The sequence below is a fragment of the Stegostoma tigrinum genome, chromosome 10 (assembly GCF_030684315.1).
Source record: "Stegostoma tigrinum isolate sSteTig4 chromosome 10, sSteTig4.hap1, whole genome shotgun sequence".
Classification (NCBI taxonomy): Eukaryota; Metazoa; Chordata; class Chondrichthyes; order Orectolobiformes; family Stegostomatidae; genus Stegostoma; species Stegostoma tigrinum.
In genome coordinates this window covers 47,880,426-47,907,153 of record NC_081363.1, presented here as the reverse complement: position 1 = coordinate 47,907,153, position 26,728 = coordinate 47,880,426, and the positions used below count along the sequence as shown (strand labels likewise).

Genomic DNA, 26,728 nt, shown 5'->3' with positions numbered 1-26,728 from the left:
TAAATTCAGGAACAAAAACAGAAGTAAATTCAGTCCTGCTGATCCCAAAATGTCCTCCTTACTCCTTACCAACATCAGGGAGGGCTAGTGCCAAAAATTAGGAGTGCTGTCTCAGTCATGTAAAGGTATAACATAGTCACAATCACAGAATCGTACCTTACAATGATCCAGACACCAATATTGCAATCCTTTCCAAACAGAGGACAAACACAGCGGTAGGATCATAAGAGTTTACAGTCAGGGAGAAGTTGCCCTGCGAGTGCTCAACATCGACAGCATGGAATCTCACACCATCAGGTTAAACACAAGGAAATCTCCTGCTGATTACCAGTTAGCATCTTCACTTGGGTGAGGAATCAATTTGGCTTCAGGTGAACCCCATCTAGAGGTAGCTCAAACAGCAACACGGGCACAGGATGTACACTGGATGGGGAATTTCAATGTCCACCACCAACAGCATCTCAGCACAGGCACTACTGATTGAGCTGGGTAAGTCCTAAAGGACATAACTGCTAGACTGGGTCTGCAGGAGGAGACTTCATCCTTACCAATCTGCTGGTTGCAGATGCACCCGTCCATGACACTATCGCTACGAGTGACCACGACACAGTCTTTGTAAAGACAAAGTCCTTTCTTCACAAGGAGAATACACCCCATCATGTTGTGTGGCACTAACATCACGCTGAATGGACAGACCTCAAACAAATCTAGCAACTCAAAACTGGGCATCCGTTAAGGTGCTGTGGGTCATCAATAAAAGCAGCAGATCAACACAATCTACAAACTCATGGCCCCACACTTCGCCCACCTTACGATTATGATCGGGCCAGGGGATCAACACTGGCTCAATGTAAAGTTCAGGAAGGCATATCAGGAGAAGCAAATGGCATTCCTAGAAATGAGGTGTCATCCTGTGAAGCGACAAAGCAAGCCTGCATGTGTGCCACACAGCATAAGCAGCTAATAATAAACAGAGCTAAGCGATTTAACAACTAACAGATCAGATCTAAGCTCTGCAGATCTCCCACATCCAGTCATGAATGGTTGTGGACAATTAAACAACTCACTGGAGGAGCCTCCACAAATATTCCCAAATGCCAATGATGGGGCAGCCCAAAACATTGGTGCAAAAGATAAAGCTGAAATACTTGCAACAATCTTCAGAGAGAAGTGCCGCGCGGTCCACTTCAGCGGCCTCCAGCATTAGAGACGCCAGTCTTGAGCCCATTCAATTCACTCCCCGTGATATCAAAAAAACAACTGAATGCACCATATACTACGGACAGCCAGTTCTCAGGCACACAGAAGAGTTATATAGATTTGAAGAATTAACTTTGTTTCTCCTGGCACAGATACTACCAGACTTGCTGAATTTAGTGCATGATTACTGACTTGTCTCAGCGCCAAAACATCACAGCTACAGAATCTATAACACTCTACGCTTTATCCTTTGTCTTCAATGATAACAACCCATTGGCTTTTTTGAAAAATGCTCACATTGCTCAAACTCTGTGTAGAAATTATTTTTCCCCTGAGAAGTCTGGGTTTGTGTGTATTTTGGGAACATTTAGGAGGGATATATGTTTCAACTACTACATTACTGACTATGTACGTGAACCAATTATGGTATCTTCATTGAGGAAGTTCTGTTTTGAAAACAAACCAATAATTATGTTTATTAAGAAACTTGTTTGATAGATTTTGTTTGAAACCTGATACAGAGAAGGTATTTCATTGGTTAGCTTGATTGTTTGAGAAAGTGCAGTCGTGGGATTAGAATGACAGTGTACTCCTCCAGCTTTGGTGTTAACACATACACACACAATATACTTTGTTCAATTTTATTTATTAGATCAGCAAACATAAAGTTTGATCAATCTATACACATGATCAAGTCCTCAATTTTAAGTCACACAGCTGGCCCAGAATTTCAGATTATTGAGTCGGCCTGGGTTTGATTGACCATTTTTCTCCATTTGTCACCTATTTATCTGTTGACGGATTATCTGGCTAGATTTCAGAGTCTGGCAACTCCCAAATGTATGCATCAGTGGAAACCAGAGAGAGATCCACTTGGCATAGGAGCAGCCTGGCAAGTCAAAACTCACTCCTTTCTTATTGTGCTTATGGCTGTGTGTCAAGATGAAGTTATTCAAGGCCCCAAGGTCCCTGTGACAGTGAAAGAGGAAAGGTAAATGTTTGGGATGGGAGGGAGATGGGTAAGAGAGTGGGTAGCTAACATATGAAGGTGATAGGTGGGTGGGGGGTGGGGGTTTGGTCATCCGCCAGGTGGTTCAGGGGGTACAGTGGCAGGTAGGTGAGACGTTGAGAGGCATTTGAGTTGAAGGTAGGTTTAGGGGCAAGGTGCCAGTTGGCTGAGGCACAGCTGGATGCCAGATAACTCGATGAATGCTTCAAGTTGTTTGCGTAACGACAGAGGATGGTTATCAGTCCAGCAGGATCAGCCTGGGATTGTGTGGAAAGTCAGATTGAAGGGGGCCATAAGGATTGGACAGGGTAGATGGGGGTGGCAGTGGTTAGTCAGGGATTCAGTTTAATAGTTACCCATTAGTTAGAATCACTTTTTAATCCTCCAAACTTTCCTGGGGAGCTATTAAGCTTACGTGAGTTGGAGCCCTCTGAATTCTGAATTCAATGAGCATCCTTTTGGAGCGTTTCAGATACAGAGGATTTACTGATCAGAGTTTTCAATTTCCAGGGCACTCCCTTTAGAATTACCTGCATCAGAATTTCTGCATGGTCCTGGTACAACTAACATATTGCTGTCAAAGGAGCTCCCTGGCCATTGGAAATTCTGGGCCATTATTGCACTCAGATATTCCATCACACACGGCATACTTGGATGATGCTACATTTGGAAAACACTACGGTCATGGTACCATGATGGGCTACACAAAGTTACAAAGCTCCACACATTACAGGAAAGAATAGCTGTGGTGGAGTCAGTAGACAATAGGTGCAGGAGTAGGCCATTCAGCCCTTTGAGCCAGCACCACCATTCATTATGATCATGGCTGATCATCCACAATCAGTATCCTGTTCCTGCCTTATCCCTCTAACCCTTGATTCCACTATCTTTAAGAGCTCCATCATCTCTTTCTCGAAGGTATCCAGAGATTTGGCCTCCACTGCCTTCTGGTGCAGAGCATTCCATATATCCACCACTCTCTGGGTGAGTCAGCTCTAGCTGCAATAATCTGAGGACTTTGGATGAATAAATGCATTGCTATTTAAGCTGTAGGTGGAGTACTGTGTGTAGTTGCAAAGATATGAAAGTATGGTAACATATGCAGCATAATTTCACTGAAACGATGCCAGGTTTCATTTCCAATTATTAAGATATGATGTTCAAGGTCTTATAGGGTTAACAATAAAGATAAGTAATAACAAATAGATGGTACTGGTTGATGAATTACTAGAGCAGACAAGTTTAAATGCAAACACAAGAAAAATAGGGGTTGGAAAAAAGTATTGTGTGAAATGTGACCTTCATAATCATGAAGAAAAGTCTATGAGTTATTGTGAGAGCAATTAGACATTGTTTGAAAAAAGGGAGCATTAAAGTGTAATGAAACAAGTACAAAGTGGGAAAGGTAAGGCATTTCATTTGGGGAAATTACTGCCATTGACTCAACGGTCTGGATGGCCTGTTTTTACAACTTCCTGGATTCTCGGACAAATTTAGTGACAGCAGAATTGCAAATAATAAACTGCACTCAGAATTGCATTCATTCTAAATTTTGGAATCCGTCAGAATACACAATTACGTTACAGCTTTCTAATCAATCCAAACCAATAGTTTCAATAGTAAATAATGAACAGAAAAAAATATATATATATTCAGGAAGTGCTGGTAATAATATTCAAATAACTTTTTGGCATTTACATCACGTACATTGCATGCAGATCAATTTCACCATAGATGGAAACCTTGGTAACATCTTGCAAAGTTTTATAACGACGCTGGAACTCCAACAAATGTTGATTGTTCACAGCCACCTTATATTGGTTTGGTTCACCAAGAATCAGAACCTGGAGAAATTAAAAATAAATTAATTTTACAAACATAACTTCTCTTTGTTGAATACTCACAGTTGAATTCAATTTTGATTCAATTTGCTGTGTTAAAGGACCAATATACTCCATTTAGATCCTTCCAAACTTCCATTTAAAAGTACCCAGCAATGTTAATAATGGCTCAAGTAGATGCTATCCATAAAAGGCAGAACAAATTTGATACCTCTTATCAGTCTACTCTCAATGATCAGCAAAGGGAAGGAAGGTTGTAGACAGTGCCAATAAACACCTGTTTAGCAATAACCTGCTCACTGCTGCACAGTTTGGGTTCCGCTATAGCCACTCAGCTCCTGACCTCAATACAGCTTTGGTCCAAGCATGATCAAAGGGACCGGGAGGCAAAAATGACTATGCATGACACAAAGTCAGCATTTTGGCAGAGTCTGGCGTTAAGGAGACCCAGTAAAACTGGACTCAATGGGAATCAGGGTGAGAACGTCTCAACCCCTCGTTGGTGACATTCCCTCTGTCAGAAAGTCGAAAGTGGGGAAGATTACTGATTATTGCACAAGGCCAACTCCTCTGATACTGAAGCCGTCTATGTCCAAATGCAGCAAGACTTAGACAACATTCAGCCTTCACCTTCATACCATGAAAGACCTTTTGTACCATGCAGGAACCCATGGCCCTTTCAATGCGGATCTTGGGTCTTTGGATGTTTTGGCTTTGAGACAGCCACAGTTATATTAGAATCTGCTCAGAGGGGCTGGAATAAATGTGTAATGACTCCAATATATAATAAAAGGTCAGAGTGGCACAACAGTCGGTCCTAGAAAATCCTCAGAATAACAGATTCCTATGCTCAGTTTCAGATCTTTTATCTGTACTAATTTAAAATAAAATTAAGGTGCACTTGTAACACTTCCTTGGAGATAATGTTGCATTTCACTAGGACCCATCAGGAATAGGAATATTTCACTTACTTCAAATCGTTCACCATATTTGAATGGAAACCTGGGTGCATCCCTTTCTTCTCCACCCCAAGCATTACCGATCCTGCTATTGCGAACCAATACTTGGTGAGAGCCACCCTCCCTAAAGCGAGCGCTGAAATGAAACACAATATCCTGGCCAGAGTATACATCGAAAACAAATCTGTGGAAATAAAATTAGACAAACATTAAGTGGAACTTACGGCACAGAAACTGCTGCTTCGTCTAAATAGATCGACCCAGCATCTACTCTCCACTTAAGCCTCTTCTGACCACTTTTCACCTAATCTGGTCAGAATAATCCTACGTCATTCTTCATTCAACTAACTGGGAAACTAGCAAAAATTTTCTGATTGATATTGAATGAAGAGAGTGTTGTAGTTTAGTGACTGTCCTATAAAGGTGGCACATCATGAACTTACAACACTTCCCTGACATCACGGACACTAACTCCACCAATCGTCCCTGGCCTGACGGCAGAAATGTGCCTCAGATTTTATCTCCCCACCAGCGCTCCCCATCAGGATCAAAGCCTTAATGGCAAAAAAAACCCTACTACTGTGATAATTCATATTGTAAATTGGCATTTACGAGGCATCTACATTAATTTTCACCAATATTTTTCTCTTCACATACCTATAGAAACATTTGCAGTCAGTTCTTATGTTTCCCACAAACCTAAGCTCCTTCTCAATTTACTCGTTCTGAATCAATCCCTTGGTCCTCTTTTGCTGATTTCTAAACCGTTCCCAGCTCTTGGGTTCATTGTTTTCTCTGAGCAATTTTTATACCTTGTTTTCATTTAATACCATCTTTAACTTCTAAATGTGTTTATTTAAAGAACGAATATATCTTTCACTCAAAGTACAGATCCGAGGGAGAACAAAATGAAGCAATCTGTCTCCTGTAAAGTCACAATGGTTTATATTTCATCACTGTGTGTAAAATTGCTTAAGTTAAAAAAGTGAAAGCTGGGCAGTTATACGGAGTCCTGAAAAAGCACTGACACAAAACAAAGGCAAAGTCTCGGACATTGTGAAAATATATAAAGAATAACAGGATAATGAAAGAAAGATGAGGACTAATTGGAAACCAAAAATTCACCTGCATGTAGACGTGAAAAAACACAGGCTATGATTGTCAATGAATACATTGCTTTGGCCTTTACAAAAGAGGGGAATGATGGGGAAATTAATCAGATTGAGTGTGAAAATTGGATGGGATAAACATAGTGAGAGGAAATATTTGAAAAGGCACGGATTAGTTAGGGACATTTAAATGGACTTATTAAGGTCAGGTCTCATTTGTGTGTTTGAATATTTTTCTGGGGAGGTAATGAGAAGTGTCAACGAGGACAGTATGTTTGATTTTTTTTCATGGATTTTAACAAAGCCTTTTGAGAAGATTCCACGTAGCAAACTAGAAGGGTATTAAAAACTTATTAGATACAGGGGAAAGTGACAAATTAGATTCAAAATCAGCTCAGTAGCAGGAAGCAAATGATAATGGTTGACAGGTGTTTCGGAGACAGGAAGGCTATTTCTGGGAGCATTCTGGGGGTTCTTGTGGCACAGTGGTAATGGTCCCTATGTCAAAGCCAAGTTCCACCTGCACCAGAGTTATTTACGTAACACCCCTGAACAGGTTGATTAAAAATACCCTGATGAGCATCCTGCCAGGCTCAGCACAAAGTTGATATTTTTAAACTCAACCTGTTCGGACATGTTAGGACACACACCTGGGGAAGCTTGGCCCAGAGACAGGGACACAGCCACTGCACCCCAAGATCCTTCTCAGTGTCAGGTTCTGTCTTTTCATGACACATGATAATGACTGACACTCAATGATGCTCCATTTAAGAAAAAGATTCAAGGCGTTCGCGGATGGTACGCAATTGGCTGTAAGGAAGAAAGATGCAAACTACAGCAGGATATCCATGTGCTGGTCTGATGGGCAGAAACGTGGCAAATGGAATTCATTTCAGAGAAGTGTGAGGTAATGCCTTTAGGGAAGGGGAACAAAAGGAACAGAACAGACAGCAAAAGGTAGCACACCATTCAGGAACGGACGGACCTGGATTGCATGTCCAAACTTCTCTGCATTAGATATCATGGCCTCAGATGTTCTTCAGGGGCATTTACATGAGAATTTCCTTGGACTGTTCACTTGAACATCCATCATAGTGATTCACACAAAACACATGGAAAGCAGGAGAAATGTACATGGCTGTATGGAAATGAATGTACAGCCTTTAAAAGCCAGTTCTGGCTGAAGATTGAAGAAGTACGTGGAGAAGTCAGCATCTGATTCGGAATTATGCTTTGCTGACTTAGTTGAATGTCAGCTAACCCAACTTCTTACCTCATCACTGCCTTTCTGTAAATGTGTAACACAGGTGGTAGCTAAACCATACACTAGGGCAAAATAGGGGTAGAGAAAGAAAAGGCTGTAATTTCTTGGAAACCCTCCTGGATAAAGTTAAACTCAAGCGGCACAGACCATTGCGACTTCCATGCCAGGTGACCACAAAAATACTAGTCGTCCAATATGGAGAACGTAGCAATGGCAGGAAGTGCCAACTCCACACTTCTGGGAGTGCGAACCAGTGGTACAAAAATTCGGTGACATGATTAGGAAGTACAAATTATTGCACCTACCATTTTCCACATCTCTCTTCTGACTAGTACACTCTTCAGGCTTAAAGGAAGAGTTAAGTAACTAAACTTCTGTTATACTCTCAAATAATTAACATATTAACTAAAGATCCTAGATTATGGCTATCCATGGACGTGCTCACTACCACCTCAGACCCCTTATGATTTGAATGTCAATTACCTGCAATGCACAAAAGGCTGCAGAAGGGCTTGGGCAGGATAGGAGAGTCGACAAAGAAGTGGCAGATGGAGTACAATGTGGGGAAGTGTGAGGTCATGCACTTTGGTAAGAAGAATAAAAGCATGGATTATTTTCTAAATGTGGAGAAAATTCAGAAGTCTGAAGAGCAAACAGAATTGGGAGTTCTAGTCCAGGATTCTCTCAAGGTAAACTTGCAGGTTGAATCAGTAATCAGGAGGGCAAGTGCAATGTTGGCATTTATTTTGAGAGTACTTGAATAAAAAAGCAGGGATGTACTACTGAGGCTTTCTAACACTCTGGTCAGGCCACATCTGTGTGCAGTTTTGGGCCCCATATCTCAGGAAGGAGGTACTGGCCCTTGAGTGGGTTCAGAGGAGGTTCATGAGAATGATCCCAGGAATGAAAAGCTTAACATATGAGAAAAGTTTGAGGACTCTGGGACTATTCTCATTGGAAGTTAGAAGGATGAGGAGGGATCTAACTGAATCAAGAAAATTAGACACAAATTTCTTCTTTGTTGACTCTGATGATCATGATAAGGAAGATGAAGGAACTCCTGGGGTCTGTTGCTGCCTATTTTCTAAACTCTTGAATGTCACTTTCTGTATCAGCTGCTTTATCACATCCACACAGTGGTCAGACTTTTACTGGGACAAAATTAGACAGCATCAGGAAGGATATGACGCAACAAAATACCAGGAGTTAGGAGTGGCATGTACACACAGCTGCACCAAACTCCCAGCACGGGAGAAAACTGCCCACAGCTTTGCGGTCATGAGACCCTAAATATAAAAGAGCTTCTGACTGAGGGGCATTGTAGCATCATGCAGGCTTTAAGATCAGTATCCAAGGGTGTGCAGCAACTGTCAGTGGTCAGTCTCTCGTACATTCAAAATATGCATTTTTGGCATCAAAGCTTTTTGTACAAGGGATATTAATAGAGCAAAATGATAAATGCATTGCAGCTATAAAAAACCACCATAAAAAGTGCACTGGAATGGGTTACTTCCTTATTTCACCTCCTAGGAAGTTCCAATGGCAGCTCTAGCGGCAACAGGAGAATGAATGAGCAACACTACAACAAAGTGGTGTGAAGGGGTGAAGGCAGAGGAGGAGAAGGATTAATTTAGCGGCTTTCCAAATGTATTAACTTACATAGGACAAAAGATCTTAGCCCTAGAGTAGGAACAGCTCAGAGAGCAGCCATTCAGCTTCTCCTTCTGTGTGGGCTCTCCCAACTGTCATTCAGCTAAGCCCACTCTGCTGTCATTTCACTCATCTCCAGAATTATTTTTTGTACATTCTTTTCTGCTGGAAACAGTCCCATCCCTCCTCAATAAAGGAAACACAATTCCAAAAACATTCTCTTTTAATTTAATTACAAAGCAAGGAAATTATTTCCTGTCTCTCTTCAACACACTGAAAAGTTCTTTTTGCTTTCAATTCCCTCATCTCTCTCATGCTTACTCCTTCAGCTTATCCAATCAGGCCTCTACACACCTACTGGGAATACACGAGAGGAGTCGAAAACCAAAAGCACCATTAGTGTATTTGAACTAGTTTAGCGTTCTAGTGGTACTGGGTTAGAGCATGCTACAACGGTTACCGCTGGAGAACATTGATTATACATCCATGCATAATTGAAAAGGTGGAAACATTTTCTCTCTTGCACACAACAAGAAGCAGGATAACTCCTCTCAGCAAACCTGCAAAATACAGAATCTTTAAATCAACTGTTTAACTTCCACACTGAACTCAGGCTACCATAATCACCCAACTTAACAGCCATTACATTTCACCACTACTCTCAAGGATTAAAAAAAGACCAATTTGTATGTCCTTTCTAACTGGTATCTTTTTATAATTTCTTATTTCTAATCTTATGTGTATATTGTGTTTTGTATTTCCTTGCATTTTTTTTAACCAACAGACTCACTCTTTGATTAACTTAAGAAAGCCTACTACTTAAAAAATAAGAATACATTGGAATTGGGAAAGATATCCATGAGGAAAGGGACCCTGTGTTTTTGTTAACCTTCTTGAAACTAGCTGGCTGAATAAAGAGGATGATATGATTCCTTGCTCCTTACCTGGCTCATTTGCAGAAGGCAGAGAATAGGAATATAAAGATTTATTTAAAGGATGACAGCTGGTGACAAGTGGAGTTCCACAGGGGTCAGTGTTGGGACCACAACTATTCATGTTATGCGTTAACGATCTGAAAGAAGGGGCTGAGAGCACTGTCGCTGAGTTTGCAGTGAATACGAAGATAGGTGGAGAGACAGGTAGCATTGATGAAATGTTGCAGAAGTGGTGAGGTTACAGAAAGACATAAACCAGTTAGGAGAATGGACAAAGAAGTGGGAAGTGGAATGCAATGTGGGAAAGTGTGAGCACTTTGATGGGAAGTATAGAGGCGTAGACCATTGTCTAAATGGGGAAAGGCTTCAGCAATCTGAAGTGCAAAGGGACTTGGAAGTCTGAGTTCAGGATTCTCTTCAGGTTAACATGCAGGTGGCAGTTAGAAAGGCAATGCAATATTCGCATTCATTTCAAGAGGGCTGGAATACAAGTGCACGTTAAGACGGTATATAAGGATGAAGGGGAGATCTCATTGAAAACTATGGAATATTGAGAAGCTTGAATACAGTGGACTTGGAGAAGATGTTTCCATTGGTAGGAGAGACTAGGATCTGAGGGCATAGCTTCAGAGTGAAGGGATGACCCTTTACAATTGAGATGAGGAATTTCTTCAGCCATAGGGGTGGTTAACCTCTGTCACCTACTGATGATACAGAGGCCAGGCCACTCACTATTTAACACAGAGATAGTTAGGGTCTTAATTCGGAAGGTGATCAACGGGTATGGGGAGAAGGCAGGGCAGACCTGATGAGCCAAATAGCTTAATTCTGCTTCTAGATCTTATGGTCGAAGCTGCGCCATAGCACAATGGCTCAGATGGTCTGTGCCACCAATCAGCACACAAATGCATTGACTTCTGGATCCAGGAGCTGCTGTCATACATGCAGTGATCAGAAAAATTAGAGGGATGTAACCCAATAACTTCTACTTGCACCATTACTTTACATATTTTGTCTCAAATACTACGTGAATTAAAGTAAAGAGCTACTATTTTTGCCTTTTTACTGTGTTTTCTTCTTTGACGCTATTTGCTGTATTTTTCACATTTGGTCAGACTGTCCCTTCATGTCTCACTCTGGGTATTTTTACCCAAGTAGCTGCCTTATAATGCTGCCATTTGCTTTTGCTTTGTCTTTATATAAAGCTTTTGCTTTACAAGCCTGTCTCCAGAACCTTACACCCTTCCTATTTAGTTTAAAGTCCTCTCTACAGCCCCCATTATTCAATTCATCAACACACAGGTCCAAACATGGATCAAGTGAAGCCCATCCCACCAGAACAGCTCCCTTTCGCCTCATTACTGGTGTCAGTGCCACATGAATTCAAAGCCATTCCTCCCACACCAACCTCTGAACCATTTAGTTAACTCCTTGACAGTACTTACTCTTTGCCAGCAGCTTAGAAAGTATTCCAGAGATTAACACCTTGGAGGTTCTGCCTTTTAATTTAGCTCCCAACTGTTCAAATCATTTCAGCAAGATCTCCTTTCCAGTCCTATTTACGTCCTTGGTTTCCAATGTGGACAACAACAACTGGATCTCACCCCTGTATTTACAGCACTCCCAAGGAGGCTATACAATATAAATTTTCTCATGCTGTTCGAAGATCTGATAACACTTATCCCGTCTTTCAGCTTTTGGCTTAAAGCTATGGAGGCTATGGTCACATAACTGAATATCTAAATTTGCTTAAATGTACCAAGAGTTTCTGACTCAACCATCCCTTCAGACAGTGAGATCCAGACTACCACTCTCAGTGAAAATAATTCTCTTGAATTCTCCTCTTAGCCTTCTACCACTTACCTTAAATCTACATTCCTCAGTTATTGATCACTCCACAAATGAAAGAAATACATTCTTATCCACCCTATTAATGCCCCTCCTAATCTTATACATCTCTCTCAGATCCTCTCTCAAGCTTCGCTACTCCAAAGAAAATAATCCCAACCTACCCAATCTTTCCTCATAGTGTAAGAGAAAAACATGCAAAAAATGCAAAACACAAAACTTATGTGTATTGGAAGGCAGTTAAAAAATATTGACACCTGACACTATTCAACAAAAGATTATTGAAGAGTGAAGTAGCTTCCAGAAACTGCTGCCCACTATTTGTGCTGGTGCCTCTCAAACAACCTTCAGGATCTGACAGCCACTGACAGCCTATCATTTCACTGATCAGCGCAGCCATGAATCCAGGGCTAAAAATTCCACAGTCCTGCTCCATGGTCAAAATGTGACAGTGTAAAATTTCCAAATTTCTCTTGTTATAGATTCTGTTCTCTTTGCAAAGATTGGGTAATTTCAATGTTAGGCAAAACACATCATACGTTTGTGTGTACAAAGTGGAATTTTCATGATCAAAGGCTCAGAATGTCGAGGTGTTGCCACGCCAATGGATAATGGAGGGAAGGCACAAATAAGGCCTAATGGAATGCAAGCCATTGTTCAACCTGTCAGTCAATCTGCAGAGATCAGTAAGGAATTTTACTGTGACGTTTTTCCGGTTTGAAAGCCTTTGGCAGTTAAAAGTTTTGTGGCCTTTCTTTGGGCCTCACATCAGTTCCACTTCACTCAGGAGCCACTCCTCTTGAAAATGGTAGGTCAGAAAACACAGCCAGAATTCAACTTCCAAATGATTTCCTGGTCCTACAACTGGAGATCCATCCAGGATTTCCAAGGGCCAAAATTGAAATCAAGACTAATGGTCAAGTTCAAATATCAAGAGTGGCTATGAGAATGAAAAATTACAAAATCTACACAAATGTGTTCTAACAAAAACAAGCACCTGCAGATGGTATAGTCCTCATATTTTTAATATCATGTGGAGAACAAACAATTGGCTAACACCCTCATACAAGCTGCAAGAGTACTACTGGTGCAATGTTAGGTAAATTTTAAAAAGGTTTCAGCCATATCAAAAAAAACTTACTTTTCAGCATTCATTTTGACAGTTCCAACTATCTTGACCATTCTCTGTGGCTGCCAACCTCCTGGTATAGGAAGATCATAAGGCACTGGCTGAAAATATCAAGTGAAAACAAAAAACATGTAATTGGAAATTGAAAGATTCTATCAATATTCCATTTATGCCACAGAATTTCTAGTTTTACCGTCTGCCAAATACATCCCATTAATGTGCCAGTCTGCGATAAAAGCCAACGCATGTTGGAGTTTTTATCAGATTGGCATCATAATTTCTTTTACACCAAAGGAAGGTGCATACACATTGCTTAAGATTAGAAAATGTCTAATTGGCGGGCAATGAAAATGGTCCCAGTGTGTTTCTACTCCAAAATAAAATGACAAATCCAGTTGCAAGCACAATTCTCTTCTCCCTTTCAAATAAAAAAATGACTCATCCCACCTGTATTGCTCTGTTCATCATACAATGGCACACCTTTGTGACCATAATTCATGCCTAATTCTGGATAGCCAATTAAGTGCAAGAGAATATTGTCTAGTATGGACTAGCATTTCCAACACAAGAGGTCTAAGAAAATATTTTCATTATCTTGAAGGGTTTCTCATAGCTATAGCTTCCTTCCCTAACAGCATTCTGGGTAAATCTATATAGTACATTCTTAACGGGCTAGATTGCTTTGTACAGGCAACAGTAAGAACACCAACACTCATCATTTTTGAAGTACAAATTAGACTGCAGCTAACTTTGACGTTAAATGTGGAAACTGTGAAGTTGATGTCAGTTTCCCTGTTTCTCCAGAAAGTGCACCATACTGTTATCTTGCTGAGACATTTACATTGAAATAAATGCAAGTGTGAATTTTCGGCGTGTGTTACGTATATCCACTTAACTCACAGAAATTAGGGCATGACTATTTCAGTACAAGTGAAAAGTTGGGATTTTAAAAAATCATAATTACTGTTAAACAACCGCTTTATTATGATACTTTGTAAGTACTCAATTGATCACAAGATGCCAAAGAAATCAACCCTTTTCTTTCCTTTAGTACTAAAATTGAACTTTTGAAAGTGAGGAGGATTATTCAGAACTTTTATCAGGCTTATTTACACAAAGAACGATGCAACTTTCTACAAAAGGGAATAGCTGGAGTGGATGGCATGGATGCATTTAAGAGGAAACTAGACATGCGTTTGGGGGAAAAGTGAGGGAAGAATTAGATGAGGAAAAAATGGTAAGGCAACTCGGGTGGAAAATAAATGAAGACATAGACTGACTGGGCAGAATGTCCTGCTTCTGCAGTGTGTAACTTATATAACTTGTATTTGCCTTCACCCAACCTTTCTCTTCCTCTTACTTTTTATATCTGATTTGACATAGAATTCAATATTCTGTCTATTCTTGGTTTATTCTGCTAGCTATTTACTTAATAAATCTACAACTTGATTGGTTAAGGAGATACTCAATTGTTTGTTCTGTCCACACAGGTCTCAGACTCTCTGGGAGAGAGTGTCGTGATGAATTGATTCTTCAGTTGAAGTAAGTTTGAGTGAAAAATATCATAGAAAGTCTGTGGGTAAGTGCAAGTATTCATTCACCATCTCATATATTGTTACATTTCAGTTCTACAACCACTTTGCCACATCTATTTTAAAACTTCTCAAAATACATTTTTCCAACTCAGCTTACAGTGACTTTTCCTAACTCTTCTACAACAGCTATTTATCTATTTACTTCCCTCAGCAGCTTTGTGAAGTTTCTTGTAATGTTTTCTATTTTGTAGTGAGACCAAGAGAATCAGAAGGAAATTTGATCCATATTCAAAGTGTAGCTGAAAAACTGCACAAGTCAAAACACTGGAGATTTAAAGATTCTCAATTTCATTTACAGATACTTCACACTGAAAACAAGTTTTACCACTTCTTGAATTCATAACATGCACTATTTATTTAATTTAAAGGATCAATACTTACCAATGCAGTGCCTCCTTGACCAGGCTGATTAGGGGCTCCAGGTGAACCAAAAGGAGCAGGCATAGCGGGAGCATATGGGCCTTCCTGTCCAGGCCAGGTTCCAGGCTGTGGGGCTGGCCATCCAGGCTGTGGGGCTGGCCATCCAGGCTGTGGGGCTGGCCTTCCAGCTTGTGGACTTACACCACCAGAATGGAGTTTGTTAGCATTTGAAAAATCAGGACCCAAAGCATCTTCCAACTAAAAGATAAAGTGAGATAGTTGCCCAATAGCTTACCTCTTGGTGCATGGAACACAGAAAGACAGACCAGAAAGATCCTCTGTTCAATGCTTTTTCAGAGAAGGGACTTCATTTCATCTGGATAACATTTGACCACGTAAATTCATTCACATTTAAGATGGAATGTAACAAGGACAACTAACTTTCCTATTTCCCCCGAGTGCGGCAAAGGGTACATATGTTGGCAATGGGCAAAGACGGGAATCAGCTTTGTCCTAGGCTATTTTTGATGACCGTATAACTTGCACGCCACAACTTTTATCCATCAACTTTTAAACATAGCTTTGGGGTAAGGCAATCACATCAATAAGTCTGATCCACTTCTTAAATTGAGTTTTGTAAATCAGAACATTCTCAGTCAAATACATGTCCACCATTTGAACATATCCACTGTCTGAGAATTGATTAAAAAAAACAAGATCTCTGTATGTTAGGTCATGGAGCATGAACTCATTAGATTGGTATTTACAGTACCATTCTCCACCCCTCCCTGCCAAAACCCCCGAGTGCTGCCCTCTCACTCTCATGGAGCCTTGATGACGAAGGAATTCTTTAAAAAAGACAGTTTGCAACTTTGAAAGGAGAGCAGTGAGGGAGGAGTGTGGAGGAGTGGTGAGGGTGAATGAAAATTGGACTTTTGAAAGATGAATGTAGGAGGGAAGACTCTCATCAAGGACTGAATGACCAGACAACATTGAAGGCAACCCAAATGAGAAAAAAGGAATAGACCCTGTATCAGTGAAAGATGAATAACGTTTGCAGAAGCAATTAATTGGCACACAGATAGGGGGGCCCGGGGGAGCCTACATGCGCATAAACATCAAAATTCCATGCTCCAATGACTCTGAATGTGCTGAATTAAATAAATTTAATTACAATAAATTGATTTGTTTGTGCTTTTCCTAGAAAAATTGACTGGATCGATAATAGGAACTTTAAAACATTGGTAAAAACCTTAAATTCTCAAGATATCAAATTGAAATTTGACAAAAAAAAGTCATAGCAACCAATTACGGTCTCCTTCTGACCTGAGCATCAAATAATGCGCAATCTACTTGCTAATGTGACACAGGTCTGCTGTGTTACTCCTCTGTAGCTTCATTCTAGTCAGTACAATCATCAGCTCCTCACCACACCCCACATTCCTGTCTATTCTGGAATGTCCAGTGCACCTCAATTCTAGCTCGTTTCAACCTCCCACTATCTGGCAGAACAAGTTTTATTTCTGTCAAAATCACCATTTGATGAGCAGTAGGTCATCTCGTCAGCAGATCCCAGTTTTCTCTAATTTTATGCCAGGTAGTGGTTGGGGAGGGGGGTGGAGGTGGTGGATGGAGAGTGTGGATGGGTGAAGAAAGAATCATGCAAGGTGTAGCCTGCCAATACTCACAGCTGTAATCACCATGATGGAGCACACGTGGGAGGCACAGAAAATCAGCACAAAATTGGAGGAAAAAAGAGAAAGGGCATGACAGATTAAATCATTAAAATAGAAAACTTTTTGAAAGTACTTGTAAAGTATTACTTCCACAAAGTCTGCATGAATATCAATTGTTAAGGCTCTGTCTTTTGAAGTTGTACCTGGTCTTTGACTTGGCAGAAATCTAAACGTATATACTTACAGATAATTCATCCTGAAAAACAAAGATGACATGTTAAAATTACTCTGATGCATTTGTATAGTACAATCTGTCTGCAAAGGACATAAGATAACAGTTTTCAGTGTACCTTAGCACACATGACAGTAATAAATCAAATCAAAATTAATTTTTGCAACTAAGAAATAAATTCTAAATTTTAGAATTTAACTAAATAAAATTGTGCGAAAAAAACTGGGCTAATAACTTACAAATGTGATAAACATGAAAGTTAATTTGGTTTATCTTAACTGATAGACTCACCTTCTCGACCTCTCCCTTAATCTGAGACATGGTGACCCTCAGATTAAACCTCAACTGGTCATTTCTCTTTAACAAAAAGTACCCTATGGTCCGGCAGGCCAATTGCGCTTTTACTCTTACTGAAACCAACCCTAGTTTATCGGACTTCAAGCATTAGGCTGAAATAAGGTTTGGGACTTGGAGGATCTATCCTGCACTGCTGACAGGTTGCTCCTTTAAATTGTACTGTTTCCACATAGTGTGCATATCCAGGTCTCTGGTTTAGCCAACAGTGACATGTTGTTGGATAGAATGGGCTTCTTTCTATTGATGTTTAGAACAGCAAGAGATGATTGGATTGAAGTATATAAAATCCTGAATGGTCTCAACAAGGTGGACATCGAAGTCATATTTCCTCCTATGGCTGAATAGAGCGATGGGAGGACATAGTTTTAAAATTAGATGTCACCATTTGTTGGACAGAGGTGAGGAGAATCTTTGTTTCTCAGAAGGCCGTATGACATTGTAACTCTCTGGTAATGGAACTGGGGTGCTTGAATATTTTTTAAGGCAGAGATAGACTTCTTCAGGCAAGCCATTTAAGGGTTATCAGAATAGATGGGAATGCGGAATTCGAAACAAACAGACCAGCCATGATCCTACTGAACGGCACAGCAGGCTCAACAGCCTGAATTCTGCTCCTAATGTTTGTATTGTCTGACTTCCAGGAGTTCCAACAAACTTTTCTTTATGCAACATTATACACAGTTCTGATCTCTGTAGCACACCTCTCCAGTAGAGGATATTCCATCCTCTCCTCTCAGTAATGCGATAGCACATGAAGATGAACTTCAGTGTTAAATCATCATATCATTAACATCTGCATTTCCATTACATTACCAAAGTTATCAGAGCAACAACAGTTGCAACTGCTCATTTGGAACGGGGTGTGGGGCAAAAGGAAATTTAACAATCAGCAATCATTTGTTATTTGGAAGCATTCTGTTTTCTTGCACATGGTCAAGGAGAGAGAAAGACAGTGGCTGAAAGAGAAAGACAGCAATAAATGGAAAGAAAGAGAAACGAGAGGGAAGTATTAAGGACTTCAACTAAAGCTGCACTTCTGCTTGTTTACTGAGAAATGTGGGAAACACAAAGATGAAATTGTGTCCCTGTGTTTACATTCGCCTGCCAAAGGAAAAAACCCACCCTGGAAGGCCCCTTCAGGATGTTATACATTTGAATAAGTTAGGTTTAACCTTTGCTGCCAAACTGTAGCAATTCCAGGCAGTACACTTTAGAAAGCGAATAAGCGTAGAGGAGGTTTACTAGGATACTACTGAGGATGAGGGGTTGTGGAAGTTAGGACTTCATTCCTGGAAACACAGAAGGTTAGATGATGAGATAATGGGAACTGCAGATGCTGGAGAATCCAAGATAATAAAATGTGAGGCTGGGCGAACACAGCAGGCCAAGCAGCATCTCAGGAGCACAAAAGCTGACGTTTCGGGCCTAGACTCTTCATCAGAGAGGGGGATGGGGTGAGGGTTCTGGAATAAATAGCGAGAGAGGGGGAGGCGGACCGAAGATGGAGAGAAAAGAAGATAGGTGGAGAGAGTATAGGTGGGGAGGTAGGGAGGGGATAGGTCAGTCCAGGGAAGACGGACAGGTCAAGGAGGTGGGATGAGGTTAGTAAGTAGGAGATGGGGGTGCGGCTTGGGGTGGGAGGAAGGGATGGGGTGAGAGGAAGAACAGGTTAGGGAGGCAGAGACAGGTTGGATTGGTTTTGGGATGCAGTGGGTCGAGGGGAAGAGCTGGGCTGGGTGTGTGGTGCAGTGGGGGGAGGGGACGAACTGGGCTGGTTTTGGGATGCGGCGGGGGAAGGGGAGATTTTGAAGCTGGTGAAGTCCACATTGATGCCATTAGGCTGCAGGGTTCCCAAGCGGAATATGAGTTGCTGTTCCTGCAACCTTCGGGTGGCATCATTGTGGCACTGCAGGAGGCCCATGATGGACATGTCATCTAAAGAATGGGAGGGGGAGTGGAAATGGTTTTCGACTGGGAGGTGTAGTTGTTTGTTGCGAACCAAGCAGAGGTGTTCTGCAAAGCGGTCCCCAAGCCTCCGCTTGGTTTCCCCAATGTAGCGGAAGCCACACCGGGTACAGTGGATGCAGTATACCACATTGGCAGATGTGCAGGTGAACCTCTGCTTAATGTGGAATGCCATCTTGGGGCCTGGGATAGGGGTGAGGGAGGAGGTGTGGGGGCAAGTGTAGCATTTCCTGCGGTTGCAGGGGAAGGTGCTGGGTGTGGTGGGGTTGGAGGGCAGTGTGGAGCGAACAAGGGAGTCACGGAGAGAGTGGTCTCTCCGGAAAGCAGACAGGGGTGGGGATGGAAAAATGTCTTGGGTGGTGGGGTCGGATTGTAGATGGCGGAAGTGTCGGAGGATGATGCGTTGTATCTGGAGGTTGGTGGGGTGGTGTGTGAGAACGAGGGGGATCCTCTTTGGGCGGTTGTGGCGGGGGCAGGGTGTGAGGGATACCGCCCCCTCGATCATGACCCCACACCCGAGCACCAACCATCATCTCCAACACCATTCATGACCTCATCACCTCAGGGGACCTCCCACCCACAGCCTCCAACCTCATTGTTCCCGAAACCCGCATGGCCCGTTTCTATCTCCTTCCTAAAATCCACAAACCTGCCTGCCCTGGTCGACCCATCGTCTCAGCCTGCTCCTGCCCCACAGAACTCATCTCCACCTATCTGGACTCCATTTTCTCCCCTTTGGTCCAGGAACTCCCTACCTACGTCCATGACACCACCCACGCCCTCCACCTCCTCCAGGACTTCCAATTCCCTGGCCCCCAACACCTCATTTTCACCATGGACGTCCAGTCCCTATACGCCTGCATTCCGCATGCAGATGGCCACAAGGCCCTCCGCTTCTTCCTGTCCCGCAGGCCCGACCAGTCCCCATCCACCGACACCCTCATCCGCCTAGACGAACTCATCCTCACCCTCAACAACTTCTCTTTCGACTCCTTCCACTTCCTACAGACTAAGGGGGTGGCCATGGGCACCCACATGGGCCCCAGCTAGGCCTGCCTCTTTGTAGGTTACGTGGAACAGTCCCTCTTCCGCACCTACACAGGGCCCAAACCCCACCGCTTCCTCCGGTACATTGATGACTGTATCGGCGCCGCCTCTTGCTCCCCAGAGGAGCTCGAACAGTTCATCCACTTCACCAACACCTTCCACCCCAACCTTCAGTTCACCTGGACCATCTCCAGCACATCCCTCACCTTCCTGGATCTCTCAGTCTCCATCTCAGGCAACCAGCTTGTAACTGATGTCCATTTCAAGCCCACCGACTCCCACAGCTACATAGAATACACCTCCTCCCACCCACCCTCCTGCAAAAATTCCATCCCCTATTCCCAATTCCTCCGCCTCCGCCACATCTGCTCCCACGATAAGACGTTCCACTCCCGCACATCCCAGATGTCCAAGTTCTTCAAGGACCGCAACTTTCCCCCCACAGTGATCGAGAACGCCCTTGACCGCGTCTCCCGCATTTCCCGCAACACATCCCTCACACCCTGCCCCCGCCACAACCGCCCAAAGAGGATCCCCCTCGTTCTCACACATCACCCCACCAACCTCCGGATACAACGCATCATCCTCCGACACTTCCGCCATCTACAATCCGACCCCACCACCGAAGACATTTTTCCATCCCCACCCCTGTCTGCTTTCCGGAGAGACCACGCTCTCCGTGACTCCCTTGTTCGCTCCACACTGCCCTCCAACCCCACCACACCCGGCACCTTCCCCTGCAACCACAGGAAATGCTACACTTGCCCCCACACCTCCTCCCTCACCCCTATCCCAGGCCCCAAGATGGCATTCCACATTAAGCAGAGGTTCACCTGCACATCTGCCAATGTGGTATACTGCATCCACTGTACCCGGTGTGGCTTTCTCTACATTGGGGAAACCAAGCGGAGGCTTGGGGACCACTTTGCAGAACACCTCCGCTTGGTTCGCAACAAACAACTACACCTCCCAGTCGCAAACCATTTCCACTCCCCCTCCCATTCTTTAGATGACATGTCCATCATGGGCCTCCAGCAGTGCCACAATGATGCCACCCGAAGGTTGCAGGAACAGCAACTCATATTCTGCCTGGGAACCCTGAAGCCTAATGGCATCAATGTGGACTTCACCAGCTTCAAAATCTCCCCTTCCCCCACCGCATCCCTAAACCAGCCCAGCTCTTCCCCTCCACCCACAGCATCCCAAAACCAGTCCAACCTGTATCTGCCTCCCTAACCTGTTCTTCCTCTCACCCCATCCCTTCCTCCCACCCCAAGCCGCACCCCCATCTCGTACCTACCAACCTCATCCCACCTCCTTGACCTGTCCGTCTTCCCTGGACTGACCTATCCCCTCCCTACCTCCCCACCTACACTCTCTCCACCTATCTTCTTTTCTCTCCATCTTCGGTCCGCCTCCCCCTCTCTCCCTATTTAATCCAGAACCCTCACCCCATCCACCTCTCTGATGAAGAGTCTAGGCCCGAAACGTCAGCTTTTGTGCTCCTGAGATGCTGCTTGGCCTGCTGTGTTCATCCAGCCTCACATTTTATTATCTTAGGTTAGATGCTGACATAAGTAGGAGTTTGAAGCTAGGGAGCTTTTGATATTCAAAAGCTAGGTGGGGAAATGTCTCTGCTGAGGGAATTAATATTTACAAGTTATAGATTCAAAATCATTGGGGAAACATATGAAGTGAAAACAGGAGTTAATTTTCACATAGCATTGTTGCCATTGGAATGCTGTCTCTGAAATGGAACTGTAAGATGATTTTACAAATTATATTTTAAAAAGGTACTTAACAGTGAGGAACTTTCAGGGTCACAAATAAATAGCAGGATGTAGAACTAAGCACAACCTTTCGAAAGGCCAGCACTGACATGATGGGTCAAACTGGAAATGCAAGGGGACAGAGGGTCAAGCATGAAGGAGGAACATGAGGAAATCCTTACCAGTCAGGAAATAGTATTGGGGAAAATAACGGGATCAAAACTCAATAAGTCCGCATGGCTGGAGGGTAGCTAATGTAACCCCACTTTTTAAAAAGGAGGGAGGGAAATGGGGAGTTATAGGCTGGTTACCCTGACAAGAGTGGTGGGACAACGCTAGAGTCAATTGTTAAGGATGTAATAATTTAGCAAGCAGTGACAAGATCGGTCAAAGACAGCATGGATTCACTAAAGGGAAATCATGCTTGACAAATCTTCTGGAATTTTTTGAGGATATGACCAGTAGTGTGGACAAAGATGAATCAGTGGATGTTGTGTATCTGGGCTTTCAAAGGGCTTTTGACAAGGTCCACACAAGAGATTAGTAAGGAAAATTAAAGCTCATGGTATCGGAGGTAATGTTTTGATGTGGATAGAGAACTGGTTGGCAGACAGGAAGCAGAATGTTGGAATAAACGGGACCTTTTCAGAATGGTTGAATGCTGGGACCGCAGCTGTTCACAATATATGTTAACGCTTCAGATGAAGGAATTGAATGCAATGTCTCCAAATTTGCAGATGACACTAAACTGGGTGGCAGAATGTGCTGTGAGGAGGATGCAGAGTGATTTGGACAGACTGTTCGAGAGGGCAAATATTTGATAAATGCAATGTTAATATGGAATACTGTGATGTCACAAAAACAGGATGGCAGATTATTAGTTGAATGGTGGCTTTTAGGAAAAGGTGAGGTGCAATGAGACCTGGGTGTTACGGTGCAACAGTTGCTGAAGGCTGGCATGCAGGTGCAGCAGGCCATGAGGAAAGCTAATGGCTTCATGGCCTTCATTGTAAAGGGATTTGAGTATAGGAGAAGGGATGTCTTGCTGCGGGGATGTCTTGCTACAGTTATATGGGGCCTTTGGTGAGGCTGCACCTCGAGTACTGTGAGTAGGTTTGGCCTCCTAGTCTGAGGAAGGACGTTCTTACTATTGCGGGAGTCCAGTGAAGGTTCACCAGACTGATTCCCGGGATGGCAGGTCAGGCATATGAAAAAAGACTGGATCGACTGGTCTTATACTCACTGGAATTCAGAAGCATGAAGGCGGCTCTCATACAAACATACAAAGTCCCAATGGGACTGGACAGGCTAGACGCGTGAAGAATGTTCCCAATTTTGGGAAAGTCCAGAACTAGGCCTCACAGGGGTAAGCCATTCAGGACTGAGATGAGGAAGATTTTTTTCACTCAGAGCAGTGAACCTGTGGAAGTCTCTACCACAGAAAGCTGTTGGGGCCAGTTTGTTAGATATATTCATGGGGTTCAGGACTTGGCCCTTATGGCTAAAGGGATCAAGGGGTATGGAGAGAAAGCAGGAGGAGTGAGACACTGAAATCACATGATCAGCCATGACTATATTGAATGGTGATGCAGGTACAAAGGGCCGAATGGCCTACTCCAGCATCTATTTTCGATGTTTCTATCCTTATGAGCTGTAAGTTTCTACAATTCTACAAAACATTTTGCATTATAAGGTAATATCTGCCATGTAAGTTTGCTGCAGGAAATGAAATAAAATTAAATTTAACTAAACTGATGTCAAAAGTCAAACAGACCTGGAGAATATGAAGTGCTAACTAATGTACAATAACAGGAGCTATTCACTAAACAAATCCCTTTAACTCTGCTGGAATGCAGACAGTCCCAAAGAGCGAGAATATGTGTGATAAACGTCACTGTAAACGTCAACACTGTAAAACTGCACTGCACCTAGTGGTTTGTGGCTACCTTTTTCAAAATGAAAATTATTAGCAACTGAGCTAAGAAAATGCATTCTATAGAAACAGAAATGCACCTGCAGTTACTTACGAAAGGCAACAAGTTTAAGAGAAATAACTCCCTGCACTCTAAACGCCTTATGACGGAACAGAGATAACAAAGTGTGGAGCTGGATGAACACAGCAGGCCAAGCAGACCCATCAGATGAAGGGTCTAGGCCCGAAACGTCAGCTTTTGTGCTCCTGAAATGCTGCTTGGCCTGCTGTGTTCATCCAGCTCCACACTTTATTATGTCAGATTCTCCAGCATCTGCAGTTCCCATTATCTCTGATAGAACAGAGTACAAGTTTCAGCAGTGGTGAGAAAACTGTAATCTGAGGAGGTAACTTCAGACTGACAATTCACAGCATTTGTTCTAACACAGATATGAGTGGTAAAGATGTGGATTTCTTTTTTGTAATACTTGTTGTTATGCTTGTACAGTTGCTTGAATATAAAATAAAACATTGAAAAGGTCTGTCTTTCAGTTGCTGGGGAGTATCAGTATTCATGGACACATTTCCCCAAGCTTATATTTTAAAAATATCTTGGTGGGATAAATCTCTATGAAACTGCGGTCTGGACCACCCATGTAGATCTCACCTCAAGTCAATGATTCAGAGAACAACCATCAGTTTCTCGCAACAAGACACTGGTAATGTTTTAAAAACTGCTAGAAACAATTACAGAACTGTTGTAACATCAATCCCAGGCTTTAAACATAAACAAACTTTCTGGCTGTTTTCCTTACAGATGCTGAGTGTTACCAGCATTATCTACTTTTGTTTTAATTTCACGTCTCTAGTAATTAACATGTTTTTGCGGTATTCCCATTAAATGCCAAACTTCACTCTACAATTTGTCAATGTAAAAATCTTCAGTCCTATAATGGTAACAGTGACGGCACTCTGAAATAACTCAATTAGATATCGTGCAGTTTTGGACATCCTGATATGATGAACATTGCCAACAAAAATACTTTCAAATATACAAGCTACACCACCAACCCCCGGCAAAAATACTCGGGGTGAAGGCAGTGCTGTAATTTAACACCAGGGCTCATTCACCAGATGCTTAAAAAATGTACATATCGGTGCGATGCTACCTACACAACAAAAAGATTCTAACATTTCTTACCATGATTCTGCTGAAGGAGAAACGTTTCTGAAATGGAAAACGCGTGGGTTTAGCAAATGGCGACTGAGAAAGGAGTGAGTAAGTGAAGAAACGCCCGCCCTGAGACCGCAAAAAAACCTGGATAAACAGGTTTCTATCTGCATGGAGATAATGGGAACTGCAGATGCTGGAGAACCCGAGACAACACTGTGGGGCTGGATGAACACAGCAGGCCAAGCAGCAGCAGCTTTTGTGCTCCTGAGATGCTGCTTGGCCTGCTGTGTTCATCCAGCTCCACACTTTTGTTGTTTTCTATCTGCATGGAAACTGCAGGAAACCCGAGCTGCGGATAATCGGGACGCAGCGCTGCCCAGTCTCCGAAAGTTTCGCTAGTTTCCCCACCGGAGACCCCAATAGCCGAGTGATCGCCATTCTTCCACTCTCCCCCCCCCCGCCCCCACACAAAAATAGACCCCAGTACTCGGCCAGAGACTTCGTCCCCCTCTTGTAACCACCCAAGTACTCAGCCCGAGGCTCTCCCCTAAAAAACCCCAGTACCCGGCCCGATTCCCCACTCACAGTGACCCCAGTACCCGGCCCGATCACCCAGTCCCAGTGACCCCAATACCCGGCCCGATCCCTGAGCGCAGTGATCCCCAATACCCGGCCCGATCCCTGAGCGCAGTGATCCCCAGTACCCGGCCCGATCACCCAGTCCCAGTGACCCCAATACCCGGCCCGATCCCTGAGCGCAGTGATCCCCAATACCCGGCCCGATCCCTGAGCGCAGTGATCCCCAATACCCGGCCCGATCCCTGAGCGCAGTGACCCCCAATTCCCGGCCCGATCCCTGAGCGCAGTGATCCCCAATACCCGGCCCGATCCCTGGGCGCAGTGACCCCCAATTCCCGACCCGATCCCTGGGCGCAGTGACCCCCAACACGCGGCCTGATTTCGGCCCTTCCTGAATCCGCAGTGCACCGGGCTGAGACCCCAGCCTGACGGCTGACCTGATTTCCCGGTTTAACACCAGCCTGTGATGTGAGATTTTTAGTTCTCCAACCAACGCCCTGGGAGGTTCACTGCAGCGCCTTTCCCTGGGCGTGGCTGCACAACCCCGTTTAGACATGCCCCAGTTTGGAATTAAACCGCGCAGAAGTGTTACTGACATGGTTCAAATGAAATAACCTCCCGACGTTCGTATCGTCATATTTCACCTGATATTCTCAAGACTTTGAGATAACACGGTGTGAAGCTGGATGAACATCAGAGGAGCAGGAAAGTTTGACGTTTCGGGTCTAATTTTTTTCTAATTTTCTGATGAACGGTCTCGACGCGAAATGTCAAACTTTCCTGCTCCTCTAATGCTGATCGGCAGTTCCTACTATCTCTTCTCAACACTTTGTGTGAAGTTTGTAACTTGGATAAAAAAAGTGACTGCGGAATGCAAGTTGGATGCGGGGAGCCGCTACATACTGCTGAGAACGCTGCGATCGAATTTTGGAAATGGACATCATATTGCGCTTGTCATATTGCTTCCTTGATTATTATTTTCTTTGCATTCTTTACATTAAAGCCAACCCAATACTGTTGGCCTTGTTTAAAAGGCAGACTAGAAAAATGATCTTTTACTCGTAACGTTTGAGTTAGAAACTATAATGCACAGCACAGCGGTAACTCAATCTTCTCGG

At 43.2% G+C, this 26,728-nt stretch overlaps 2 protein-coding genes across 5 annotated transcripts in view; one reads left to right on the top strand and one right to left on the bottom strand.

The window, feature by feature from the left end:
• Positions 1-1,827: 1,827 nt before the first annotated feature.
• LOC125455470 (galectin-3-like) lies at positions 1,828-26,155 on the bottom strand. Of its 3 annotated transcripts, none has more exons than XM_059649170.1 (7): positions 26,048-26,155; positions 25,059-25,085; positions 16,436-16,831; positions 14,921-15,157; positions 12,957-13,045; positions 5,022-5,193; positions 1,828-4,053 (listed from the first exon to the last, which is right to left on the bottom strand). In XM_059649170.1, the coding sequence occupies exons 3-7, from the start codon at positions 16,436-16,438 to the stop codon at positions 3,904-3,906; spliced, it is 651 nt and encodes a 216-aa protein (XP_059505153.1). In that variant the 5' UTR covers positions 16,439-16,831; positions 25,059-25,085; positions 26,048-26,155; the 3' UTR covers positions 1,828-3,903. The 3 variants fall into 3 exon arrangements, with proteins under 3 accessions (XP_059505153.1, XP_059505152.1, XP_059505154.1); XM_059649169.1 differs by having other exon boundaries at positions 16,588-16,831; XM_059649171.1 differs by lacking the exon at positions 16,436-16,831.
• LOC125455469 (organic solute transporter subunit alpha-like) overlaps positions 24,907-26,728 on the top strand; it is a 52,479-nt gene continuing 50,657 nt past the window's right edge. Inside the window, exon 1 of one of the 2 annotated variants that reach the window (XM_059649168.1) lies at positions 24,907-25,132. In XM_059649168.1, coding sequence (XP_059505151.1) covers positions 25,115-25,132 — 18 coding nt within the window. In that variant the 5' untranslated portion in view covers positions 24,907-25,114. Of the gene's footprint in view, positions 25,137-26,728 lie in introns of both variants that reach the window. The other variant, XM_048537533.2, reaches the window with a different exon arrangement.